General features: G+C 42.5%; 1 protein-coding gene across 11 annotated transcripts in view; it reads right to left on the reverse strand.

Moving 5' to 3' along the window:
- Nucleotides 1-3,385: 3,385 nt before the first annotated feature.
- Nucleotides 3,386-12,875, reverse strand: part of LCA5L (lebercilin LCA5 like) — a 42,649-nt gene continuing 33,159 nt past the window's right edge. For 10 of the 11 annotated variants that reach the window (XM_031664865.1, XM_031664866.1, XM_031664862.1 and 7 more), the window contains 4 exons: nucleotides 9,221-9,305; nucleotides 7,773-7,876; nucleotides 7,483-7,600; nucleotides 3,386-4,159 (listed from right to left, as the gene is read on the reverse strand). In XM_031664865.1, coding sequence (XP_031520725.1) covers nucleotides 3,429-4,159; nucleotides 7,483-7,600; nucleotides 7,773-7,876; nucleotides 9,221-9,305 — 1,038 coding nt within the window. In that variant the 3' untranslated portion in view covers nucleotides 3,386-3,428. The remainder of the gene's footprint in view (nucleotides 4,160-7,482; nucleotides 7,601-7,772; nucleotides 7,877-9,220; nucleotides 9,306-12,875) is intronic. The other variant, NM_001168996.1, reaches the window with a different exon arrangement.

Raw genomic sequence — 12,875 nt, forward strand, 5'->3', positions numbered from 1 at the left:
GAGGTCCCAGCATTGTATGGAAAAGGGACCCCCTAACTTGGGCTGCCTGGGTTTTGTCCTCAGGAGGAGTCTGTGATGCTCAGTTCTCTAATTTCGGCAAATGCCCTTTAGGCAGAAGCTTACTTTAGTGCTTTGCTTACTTATCTCCTCGGGTGCCTAATTTCGTTGAGTGTTTACCAGCTGACCAGCCGATTTAGAAACGTTTTCTATCGTTAGTACGGCATTTTTAGCTTTTGTTCCGGCAAGAGTGTTGCAGTACCTTCTCTCTCAGAGCTCAGGAAATAGATTTGTTTTTAAACATCTTTTTTTCCATGATCGTAGAGTTATGTTCATTATAGCAAACATGCAAAAGAAAGCCAAAGTAGAAAACACTAAAAATAAATTAAAAATTGGCCCTAATCTCATACCTCAGAGATAAAAAGTTAGCATGTTAATCTGTGACCCTCTAACTTTTTTATGCATATAATTAAGATGACTAGACAACAACAGGCTTAGATTCTGTTTTTATTAAATTAGTTCTCTACACTTCTAAATATAGCTATGATTTAATATTATGATATTAAATCATAATATTTCTATGATATAATATTATTTGTGCTTTTATTGTGGGTGGGCATACGAAAAGATCCCTTGGAAAATCCTCTATCTGCTATGAAGCTGGAGTAGACATTGTCATGTTACTCAGCATACCATTTCCAGGAGTCCTTTTAATACATTCCTCCAGAATTTAGGCCACTATGTCATCTCACTGCATTTGCGTATTTCCCGTTAGGAGCGTGTGAGAGCTCTCCCTCCCTCCCTCCCCTTACCCATTCTGTCCTCTTCTTTTGTATCTTATTGCACCTTGCTTTTTATAAAAGATCAAAGCATATGCCAATTGTAGTGATCTAGGCTCACTTCAAACTCTGCCTACCAGGTTCACACCATTCTCCTGCCTCAACCTCCCGAGTAGCTGGGACTACAGGTGCCCGCCACCACGCCCAGCTGACTTTTTGTTATTTTTTAGTAGAGACGGGTTTCACCGTGTTCGCCAGGGTGGTCTTGATCTGACCTCATGATCCACCCGCCTCGGCCTCCCAAAGTGCTGGGATTACAGGCGTGAGCCACCGCGCCTGGTCTACTATTTTTATTCTTATTATTTTTTGAGATGGAGTCTCACAATGTTGCCCAGGCTGGAGTGCAGTGGTGCGATCTCGGCTCACTGCAACCTTCACCTCCCAGGTTCAAGCAATTCTCCTGCCTCAGCCTCCCATGCAGCTGGGACTACAGGTGCTGGCCACCACGCATGGCTAATTTTTGTATTTTTAGTAGAGACAGGGTTTCACCATGTTAGTCAGGCTGGTCTTGAACTCCCGACCTCAGGTGATCTGCCTGCCTCAGCCTCCCAAAGTGCTGGGATTACAGGTGTGGGCTACCGCGCCTGGCTATATATTTATTTTTATATCTTTTGAGACAGGGTCTTGCTGTGTCACCCAGGCTGGAGTGCCGTGGCATGATCCTGGCTCACTGCAACCTCCACCTCCCAGGTTCAAGTGATTCTCCTGCCTCAACCTCCTGGGTAGCTGCCATTGCAGTTAATATTACACACCAACCCATAAACGTCATTGGAAAGGAAATAGTATGGTCTAGATTATAAACAACTCCCCCTTATAACTAAATGAAGGTAAGCTAAATAAAATGGGGCTGGGAGTATAGCCTCCTTTTTATAGTCCTAATTTAAAATATCCTAAGTTTAGTAAATGTGTTAGTTAGGACTGAGCAGCTATCTTGAATAAACACCAGCAGGGCCATGGCACTCTTACAGTTTTTAGAACAAGATTAACAGAAAAATGGTCAACGTAGAGGTATGCAACAAATCTCAATAAATGATACTGGATCTCAGGTGTACACAAGGAAAGCATCACCCACAAAGGCAGGACATTGGATACCCAGGTTAGCTGAATAAGAGAAACTCAAAAATGATTGTCATGGCTGGGCATGGTGGCTCACACCTGTCATTCCCAGCACTTTGGGAGGCTGAGGTAGGTGGATCACCTGAGGTCAGGAGTTCAAGACCAGCCTGGCTAACCTGGCAAAACCATTTTTAGTCTCTCATAAAAATACAAAAATTAGCCGGGTGTGGTGGTGCACGCCTGTAATCCCAGCCACTCAGGAGGCTGAGACACGAGAATCACTTGAACCCCGGGGGGTGGAGGTTGCAGTTAGCCAAGATTGTTATCACTACACTCCAGCCTGGGTGACACAGCAAGACTCTGTCTCAAAAAAAAAAAAAAAAAAATTCCATAAAACTAAGCTTGGTAATCACTATATATATATATACACACACATATACACATACACACATATATATACAGATACATCATACAGATACATATCTGTATTTTTTTTTTTCTTTGAGGTAGAGTCTTGCTCTGTCACCCAGGCTAGGGTGCAGTGGTGGGTGTTATTTTGGCTCACTACAGCCTCTGCCTCTCGGGTTCCAGTGATTCTTCTGCCTCAGCCGCCTGGGAAGCTGCCATTACAGGCATGTGCTACCACACCCGGCTAATTTTTTGTGTTTTTAGTAGAGACAGGGTTTCACCATGTTGGCCAGGCTGGTCTCAAACTCCTGACCTCAGGTGATCCACCTACCTCGGCCTCCCAAAGTGTTGGGATTACTGGTGTGAGCCACGGCACCCAGCCAATGTTTTTTTGTTTTAGTAAAAAGAGTCTTTTGATCATATTGTTCCCTTTCAAAGCTGCTGCTACATTTTGTTTTTATTTTTTGAGACACAGCCTCACTCTGATTGCCCAAGCTGGAGTGCAGTGGCACGATCATATCTCACTGAAGCCTTGACCTGGGCTCAAGTGATTCTTTGACCTCAGCCTCCCAAGTACCTGGGACTACAGGCACACACCACCACACCTGGCTAATTCTTTTAATTTTTGTAGAGACGGGGTTGTGTCATGTTGCCCAGGCTGGTCTTAAACTCCTGGACTCAAGTGATCCTCCCGCCTTGGCCTCCCAAAATGCTGGCATTACAGACGTGAACCACTGCATCTGGCCTGCTTCCATGTTTTTAAGTTACAATTCAACTCTATTGCTGATAAATTTTGTTGTGTATGAGATGCATATGTTTTGAGTGACTAACTTAGAGTTACTAGCTATGGAGTCCCACAGAATACTAAAACCATATAGTAAACCAGTCTCCCAGAAGATAATGGATGTTTCAGTTGTAAAGATGTAAATTTGAAGTGTTATCATTGGCTAATATAAAATAGATTTTTTACTAGATTAGCAATAAAACAAAAATTTAATTATTGAAAGTCAATTAAGTACTAAAAGACACACACACATACACTCCCTCTCTCACACATTTCAAAAATAAGATGCAAGGCACATAGGTAGCATTATATCAAACCAGAATGCATTAGGATATAGATTATATTTAAATAATTATTTTTCTTTTTCCTTCTGTAGGTGACGATGGCTTAATAGAATTTACCACAGTTACTTTAGAGTCTCCGAAAGCATTGCTGGCGGAGGCCTGACTGGGAGGCAGGGGATGTGACTCCTTACTTTGCAAAGGCTCCTCTGAGCCTTTTGCAACACCAGGACTTGATTGGTCAGTTTTCAACACGTAGCCTGATCCAAAGAGTTCTTCCATGAGACTGCTTTTCTTATCTCTGAAAGTTGTATCCTTCGCTTTTATTCTGGAAGACTTGCCAAATGAGGGCTCATACCCACTGTCAGAATGCTCTAGCTCCATTTCCTCTCTGTTACTGAGATGCTTGCTTGTACTATGACTGTACTTCGTGTTGCCAGCATTGGCTGGCCCACCTGAAGCAGGAAGCCCATGATGCAGATTTTCAGTTGCTTCTGTGAATGAGTAATGCCTTCTTTGTCTGAGGGGGCCTTTCGTGTAGGGAGCAGTGCATTTGTCAGGTGTGTCATCCATGCCATTTCTCTGCATGCTTCTTTTAAACTTTTCTCTTACTAGAACATCTTCTTGAGTGCTTTCTCTTTCAGGATGAATAACTTCAATTATTTTTGGTGGTAATTCTTGCTCTTCTTTCACAAAAATGGTTTTCTTTTCTTGGTCTTCTTTTTTGTCTTTTTGTCTTCCAGTATTCTCCAGCAGTACTTGCACTTCCAAATGTTTCTCTTCCCTTGATAAATCTGTATTAGAAAAATAGGCAATTTAGTGCTGTTTAAAATGAATGGATCTCTATTTCAGGATGGCATGTCTAGGACACTTATTTGCACCACCTCACAAGCACATTGAAATGACAGAAAAGGTAAGAAAATAGATGCATAGACACTAGGTTACAGAGAAGGGTGATATTAACAAATGTGTTATGTTATAGTTTCTTAGAATTTCCCAAGCAAATGGGAATTATGAAACCAAAAGAAAAATGACATTCATTGAGGAAGAAATAAAATTTGCCAATAAGGTTATTAATAGACGTTCAACATTACTAACTGGATGTAGTGCCAGTTAAAACAGTGATGGCTGAGTGCAGTGGCTCACACCTGTAATTCCAGCACTTTGGGAGGCTGAAGCAGGAGGATTGCTTGAGCCCAAGAGTCTGAGACCAGCCTGGGCAACATAGCGAAACCCCATCTCTACAAAAAATACAAAAATTAGCTGGGCGTGGTGGTGCATGCCGGTAGTCCTGGCTACTCAGGAGGCTAAGGTGGGAGGATCACTTCAACCCAGGAGGACAAGACTGCAGTGAGCCGTGATTGTGCCACTGCATGCCAGCTTGGGCAACAGAGCAGAGCTGTTACAAAACAAAACAAAACAAAACAAACCAATGAGAACATTTTTCATCCATCCAATCGGCAAATAATTTCTAGAGCTGTTGAGAAGATGGGGCAACGGGAATGTTTGGTCCCCACTGGTGGGTGTGTTATTGGCACAGCGTTTTTGGATGGCAATTTGGCAGTATCAATCAACATTTTCAGTGAATATACTCTTAGACCCAACAACTTCTTCTTAGAACAAACCTACAAAAAACAGACAAAGATAAGTGCAACGATGTTCACTGCAGCATGGTTTAGTAACACTAAAACCTCCCAAACATCTGCCGAAGGAATCATGGTTAAATAAGGTATGGCATGTGCAGTCTGTGGAATTCCAGGCAGTTATTATAGACGATGAGCTGGATCCATGTGAACCGGTGGGGAAAGGTGTTCTCATACTAGAATATAAGCACATGAGGGCAGGGTTTTGCATTTGCTTCCTGCTGTCTCCCTAATGCCTAGAACAGTGTCTGACACATAGTGTATGCACACAAAGTATTTGTCAAATGAATGGATACACTTTCTAGGACAATATGAATTAGGACAATGGACTGAAAAATAAGCGGAAAACTTAAACACACCAGTGACCACAGTGCAATTGCAACTGATGATCAGTTTCCACCAAACTGCAACAGACAGAGTGGCTTTATGGGTGAGTTCTGTCAAACTACTGTGTTATTTAAACATTATTTGGCCTCACAACTAAGGTGAGGCCCTTCTTGGTCCTCTTCTGAATGCCCAATGTGTTCAACAAGGGCTCTCCATGCTGCCTACGGAACACGTCTGATTTGCAGCCCTGAGTAAACTCTGGGACTCATTCATCATGCATGTTCTTTCCTCAGAAGTTGCTCTTGCCCAGCCTTGCGGGACTGCACCCAGATCTCCCATGAGTGGTGATGTAACATGAAACAATGAGCCACATCTTCAAAATTCCAAAGGAAAATGACCCCCAACTTAGAGTTTCCTATCTAGGCAATTATGAATCAAGTGTAAGGGCAGAATAATGACACTTCCAGATGAGAGGTATACAAATTTACCTTACCCCCACCCATTTACAAGAAGCTTGTGAAGGTTGTGCTCTTTAAAACATGATGTAATTTACCATGAAAGAGGAGGACTTGGCTTAGGAAAGAGAAGATCCAGTAGAGAAGGGGAGTGACAGGAACCTGCAGGAAATGATGAAGGGCAATCCCAGGATGCTAGCTGCACACCAGAGATGAGGAGACAGACTGGGATCCCCGCTCCATTAGACCTCCAGGTACCAAACACCAGGTGAGCCAGGGCCTTGGCCTGTCTTGCCCATGGCTGATGAAGTGGTGTACTCTCTATCAAGCCCTGCAGCCTGGGCCAGCTGAGGACTCTTCTTGCACCCCACAGAAGCAGTTTGTTTCCACCTACTCCCAAGAGCTGGAGGTAAGCTTTGGTGATCTTAGAATAAGAAATTTTGAGCTGCCCGTTCTCTCGGCCCTAGCTCTCTGGGGCCTGCCCAGAAAAGCCCTGCCAGATCCCAGGATGATTCATGACCTCACCCACTGACTGGGCCCTTGTACATCCAGGGGAGCTGAAGCTGGAGTCCTTTTCCTGGAAGTCTTTATTCAAAAGTGGCAATATTGCCCTTTGCTCAGCTGGATTTGAATAATTTGCTACTCGGTTTTCCAAAGCTGAATATATTATTTAAGGATACTATTATGAAATGAATGTTTGTGTTCCTCCCTCCCAAATTTCATATGTTGAAGCCCTAACTCCCCAGTATGGCTATATTTGGAGACTGGGTCTTTCAGGAAGTAATTAAGGTTAAATGAGATCACAAGGTTGGGGCCTTCATGATGGAATTAGTATCCTTATAAAAACAAACAGTGGAGCACTGGTGCTCTCTCCCTGACCCTCCTTGTGCAAGCACTAAGGAAAGGCCACATGAAGACATAGTGAGAAGTGAGGCATCTAAAGCCAGGAAGAGAGCCCCAGCCAGAAGCCGAAGGGCTAGAACCTTGATCTTGGACTTCCCAGCCTCCAGAACCATGAGAAAATAAATAAATGTTGTTTAAGCCAGCAGTCTATGGTATTTTCTTATGGCAGCCCAAGCAGACGAATATAGCTATATATAGACAGGGAGCTGTGAGGGAAAGCAAGGGAATGACTGGCCTAAAACCCAAGATGGTGGTTGTTTCTGGTGGGCAGGGTGAGGGGATACGATTGTGAAGGGCCCATGGGTGTTCCAGGGAGCACTCATGTACTGTTTTTTAAGCAGGGTACTGGGTACACAGGTGTTCCTTTTATTATAATTCTGGAAACTGTTTTATGATGTGTTTTTTTGTTTTTTTTTTTTTTTGAGACGGAGTCTCACTCTGTCACCCAGGTTGGTGTGCAGTGGCATGATCTCAGCTCACTGCAACCTCTGCCTCCTGGGTCCAAGTGATTTTCCTGCCTCAGCCTCCTGAGTAGTTGGGATTACAGGTGCACACCACCATGTCCAGTTAATTTTTGCATTTTTAGTAGAGACAGGGTTTCACCATGTTGGCCAGGCTGGTCTCAAACTCTTGACCTCAGGTGATCTGCCCACCTCGGCCTCCCAAAGTGCTGGGATTACAGGCCTGAGCCACCATGCCCAGCTGTTTTACGTGTGCTTTATATACACATATAGTAATTCACAATAAAAAAATCCAGTAAGACAGACTTTAAAAAGTTGTTAAAATTACCTTCATATTTTGTCTTAGAATCCTCTTGCTTTGGTAGTTTATTGACACAGTGAGGAATTTCACGATTTATTTCAGTTGATTTTTCTTTACGATCCATGTTTCCTGTTGCCTTTTTACCCTATGATTTAGAAAAGCAGCAAAAACACATTTTGGGGGGTCTAGATAACTTTAAATTGCATTTTAGTCTAACGATTACAAATACTTTTCACATAGAACAAGTGACTATAGCCTAATTTATTTTTGTTAAGACATGTTTAATTAGATACTGTAAGATTCCAAGTTTGCTGTACCTTAGTTGTCAAAGGTGCAACATCTGATTTTTGGGTTCCCTGGTGTCTCATACTTGTGAATGGCAAACTTTTTCTGTCTGCTTGGACTGATTTTGTTGAAGAAACTATAGAACAGGTAGATTATATGTAAGAAACATATTTTACATTTGGATGCAATATTGATTTTAAATATAAAATAATATTAATGCAATGTAATAATAAAGTAGACTAAGTATTTTCTAAATATTCTATATATATATAGCATTTGCTAAGTTTCCTGTTTTTCCCTTCAGGGCCCTTGCTTTGTCTTACTTTGGGCCCCACAGTGTTAGAGTACAAAACAAGTAGGTGTTAGGATAAGACAGTGTTGCTGTTGGAGGACAAGGCTGTCCTTTGTGGATGGGATTCAACAAGGCAGACGTGTAGTTGTGAGAGGCCAGGCCACTGAGCCATCCTGTAGCAGAGCTCTTGATTATCAGTGGTTAGACTGTCTGTGCTAAAGCACATGACCACTAAGTCTAGACTGCACTTGCCCTGAAAAGTGAAGGAAATTATATCTTTTAAACACCCCCTTGGTTGATTCATCATCTCTATTATTCTAGATTATAAGCCAGAAGCAAACAAAGGCAGGCAAGGAAATTTGAGCTTGTTGCATCTGGAAGTAAACATGTAGTTACTTCTAATAAAACAGGGCTGAGTATTCCTATGCTACTTCTGAGTCGAATCTGTTGCTGGGAGATCTTGGGGGGAAGTGCATGTGGTCTTGAAGGAAAGAAGACTCTTCACCAATGAGAGGTATACACTAATGATAGTGGCATCAGTAGAGACGAATCTCAAAAACATTATGCTGAACAAAAGAAGCCAGATACAAAAGAGTTCATGCTGTGGGAGTCTACTTACGCGAAGTTCTAGAACAGACAAACTAAGCTATTGTGACCAAAGGAAAGTCAGTGGTTGCCAGGTGAGGTAGGGGGCTACTGACTGCAGGGACACGAGGAAGCTTCCTGGGGAGGTGGAAATATTCCATATCTTAACTAGGGTGGTGGCTCCATCGGTAAAAGCATCTGTCAAAACCCACTGAGCTGCGTACACACTTAAAATGGATGCATTTTACTGAGGTAAAGTATACCCCAATAAAGTTCATTTTGAAAAGCCATACACTGGCTAACAGATACACTTAGAAAGTTCCCTTTTTGGCAGACATTTTGCTTCAGGCTGAAGTTATCCTCTTGCTCCACCTGAAGAAAGGACATAAAGGGCTGTGCTGAGGGTGGGAGAACAGGAAAGCATTTCTCTTCCTTTCTAGCCATCTCATCATCTCAGTCTCATTATTCTTCTAGAATCACAAAATGTATTTTAATGCCTAATGAAGTGATTTTTGAAAATATCCATTATTTTGGCTACATAAATTAGGACAATCTGACTAGATACTTAAAAATAGATTTTGAGCAAAAGTAATTAAAACATACCTTTTGGATAGTCCTCTGTGTCGTGTAAATTTTTAAGTATTCGATGACTATAGATGTTTTTAATTTCAAGCTCACGATCCTTTTCCTAAAAAGAACCACAAAACCAATTTTTCTATAAATGTTTGCTTTTGTCAACCCTGATTTCTTTTAAAAACAATTTAAATGAGCTCAGTATTCTTTGAATAAAATCTATAGATCTTAGAAGAAAAAGAAATAGGCCATATCATCCTATACCATTCCTGACATCAAAAAGTACTAGCTTTTTAAACAAAGTGACACATTATTGTAATTGGGACAGTATTTTTGAAGAGCCTTGCGGGTAAGCTTGTCCACTGTTTTCCTTCTGTCCTGTGGGCCTTGAAGTTTATGAAATATTCTTCTGTACTGTGCCCTACAGTAGCCACTAGCTATATGTTGTGATTTCATTTAAATGAAATTAAATTAAAATTTAGGTCGTCAGCCATACTATTTGTATTTCCACTAAGTGGTCAGCAGCTGCGTGTGACTAGTGACTACAGTATTGGATGGCACAGGTGAACATTTCTGCCATCTAGTAGAAAGTTCTATGAGACAGGGCTACATCTAGACAAGGGCAGTGGGGGGAAAGCCTAGAACAAGGGTATCATTGTTCCATTTTAAATTTCAATATTGACTTTTTTGAGTCTTGGCAAAACAGATGTTTTGAAACCTTAACTTGTTGAGGAACAAAAAAAGGTTTTTATTAAATATCAAATGCCCCTTCTCATATGTACACCAGGAGGCAAGAAAGGCTTTGGACTCACGACCATTGAATTTTAGTAACAACCATGGTTAAGAGAGGTGGGCATATATGAAGTAAGGAGGAAGGAAGCCAGGGATGTCAGTGTGACAGACGTGCATGTGCACACACATGCACACACACACACACAGGGTGGGGAGGGGTGGGGGGAGGGAGGGAGGGAGAGAGAGAGAGAGAGCACTCGTCTCCTTGTGCTCCTTAGGGTCAAATCTATGGGCCAAGGGATATTCAGGGGGTAACATCTCTGCAGTTTGGGAAAGTCTCAGTGCAAGAGGCCTCAGTGTGGTCCAGGAAAATTGCAAGCCCCTTGAAAAGCACCTCCCTGCCCCATTCATCATGGAGCTAAAGTAACGTGGTATTGCCCAAGTGGTAAGTCAGAAAGGGCTAAATACTCTCTCCAGGCCAGAGACTGTGCTTCCCTTCCCTGTGCAACCAGTGGGACCTGTGGAGGGAGCTGCACCTGCTCTGGAGTCCTTAAGGTTACAGGTCCAGGTGCTCCCATAGCACAGGCTTTGCGATAGAGAATCTAGCCAGAGATCAGATGGAGGATGCATCTCAGAGCATTTGCATCAACAGTCAGCAAGGGAAGATCACCAGGATTTATTTGACCAGACGGAGAAGAGGCCAGGAGTTTTAGCAGCCACATTCAGTACACATCAGACAGGGTCCTGGGAATTTAAGACCAGTCACTCATCAGGAGAAGCAGGTGTAGAGAGGGGCCAGAGGGCAGAACATAGACCAGAGGCCTCTTTTCCGCTCCACCAAGAGTACACATATGTTTTCTCTCATGCCCAGGATGCCATCTCCACTGAGACAGAAGATAGGGATGAGCAAAAAGTCTGCAAGTCTAAGAGACAACCTAGCATATATAAGACTGTTTGGAGTTAGAAGAGACTGTGATGAGCTTGTATCCATTTCTCCTTGTCCAACTGCCACCCTCATCCCTAATTTGTGGGACTGGGACTCATAAGGAAGTATGGCTCAGTTACAGAAAATAAAGAACATGACATATTTTTGTACCTGAATTGTACAGTGTAGATTTTCTACTCATTTGAATCATAAAATTAGTTTATTATCAGAGGTACACAAAGGGATAAAACACGAGAATATTAATCTTTTCTAGAATTTAAGTTTCTGGAGGCAAAAATGTTAACAGTTCATCTCCCTTTTCTTATTGTGGTAACACGTAGCCAAAAGAACAGTAAATGCTGACAGTTCATCACCATGAAAAGTTGATCAGGTATATTCTGGATAATAGCTTTCAGATGAAGGATACTGTGTAAAACATTTTAGAATGGTTTTTCATCCATACTGGTTAAGAAACATTTTCATATTTACAGGGACAAATTTTGGTTACCTGAAAAATTCAGTTCTATCTTTTGATTTGGTCTGGACACTTGGAGGTCAGCAACAGAGAGCAGGAATGAGGCAGAGCAAGAACAGAACAACAAGGGGCCGCCACAGGGGCGGCAGGGGTCAAATGGAAGCAACCTGGAGGATAGTCCTCCTTGAGGCTTGGAGCGGAGCTTCAGGTTGGGCACCACGACAGAGCTGGGCCAGAAGTCTAACACAGCAGGCTGGAACACAACCCGGGAGACTCATGTAGTTGGGTTCAATCAGTCAAGGCAAACAAGAAGACAGTCCGTGGCTGGGAATGTTCATGGAATGCTCGTGGAATACTCAGCGCAGAGACTCCCCGCAAGCGCGAGGGTATCAAGTAAGAGTTAAAGGGGAAGTTGGGTCATGGTGTGGAATCATATTAAGGTCAGCGTTGATGGCTTACAGAACTTAGATAGAAAGCACTGTCTTAATGCAGGAGTGTGACTGTAGCCTGGGTATAAGACGGGTGGCAGTACCTCATGTGGGAGCTGTGGAAGGCTGATATCCCTCTTCTTACTTCGGCTCATACTCCAGAAGTGGGCCTAGACCTCGGTGTGGGATGACTTTGAAAATGAGTTTCAAAATAAAGAAACAGAACTTTTGACCTTTGGGACCAGACTCTTCCAAGCTCAAACAATGACTTTCGTTAATGTCGCAGACTGTATTTTCCTAGAATTCCCACGACAAGATTTCTAGTCCCATATGCTCTTCAGGGACCTTGTGACACCCTACCAAGAGGTGGAGTTCACTGCTTGAACTGCCTAGGACCACCTTGTCACTGCAGAAGTGATGCTGTGTGACTAGGTCATAAAAGGCAGTATTGCATCTGTCCGGTTCTCTCTCTCTCTGTCTCTCTCTCTGTGTGTGTGTGTGTGTGTGTGTGTATCTGTACATATTTTAGTTTGTGATTGTCTATGTTTGGTTTCCTTAATCTAAAAAAAAAGAAAACCCCCTTTTTTATCTTCCAGAAATTCTTTGTTAGATCTGGTAGTTTTGGTATCCTTTCTGGGATTCTGGATTATTTTATTTATTTTTAGAGACAAGAGTCTCTCTGTTGCCCAGGCTGGAGTGCAGTGGTGCCATCACTAAAGCCTCCAACTCCTGGGCTCAAGAGATCCTCCTGCCTCAGCCTCTGGAGTAGCTGGGATTACAGGTGTGTGCCACCATGCCCAGATAATTTCTAAATTTTTTTGTAGAGACAGGCTTTGTTCTGTTGCCTTGGCTGGTCTTGACTTCTTGGGCTCAAAAGATCCTTCTGCCTCAACTTCCCAAAAAATGGTGTAAGCCACCATGCCTGGCTTGGAGCGTTATTTTAAAAATACATTTTCTGTCATTTCTATGGGGCTTTGGCAGGGAGGGACAAAAAGCATGTGTTCGGGCCACCTTCTTGATCTAGCCATTTCTACTCTTTTAAAAATGCACAAAATATGTAATCTCAAAAACATTTTTCCCTTTGAAACTTTATTATACAAATTTAAAAAATATATATATATATAT

This window comes from Papio anubis, chromosome 4 (genome assembly GCF_008728515.1).
Source record: "Papio anubis isolate 15944 chromosome 4, Panubis1.0, whole genome shotgun sequence".
Classification (NCBI taxonomy): Eukaryota; Metazoa; Chordata; class Mammalia; order Primates; family Cercopithecidae; genus Papio; species Papio anubis.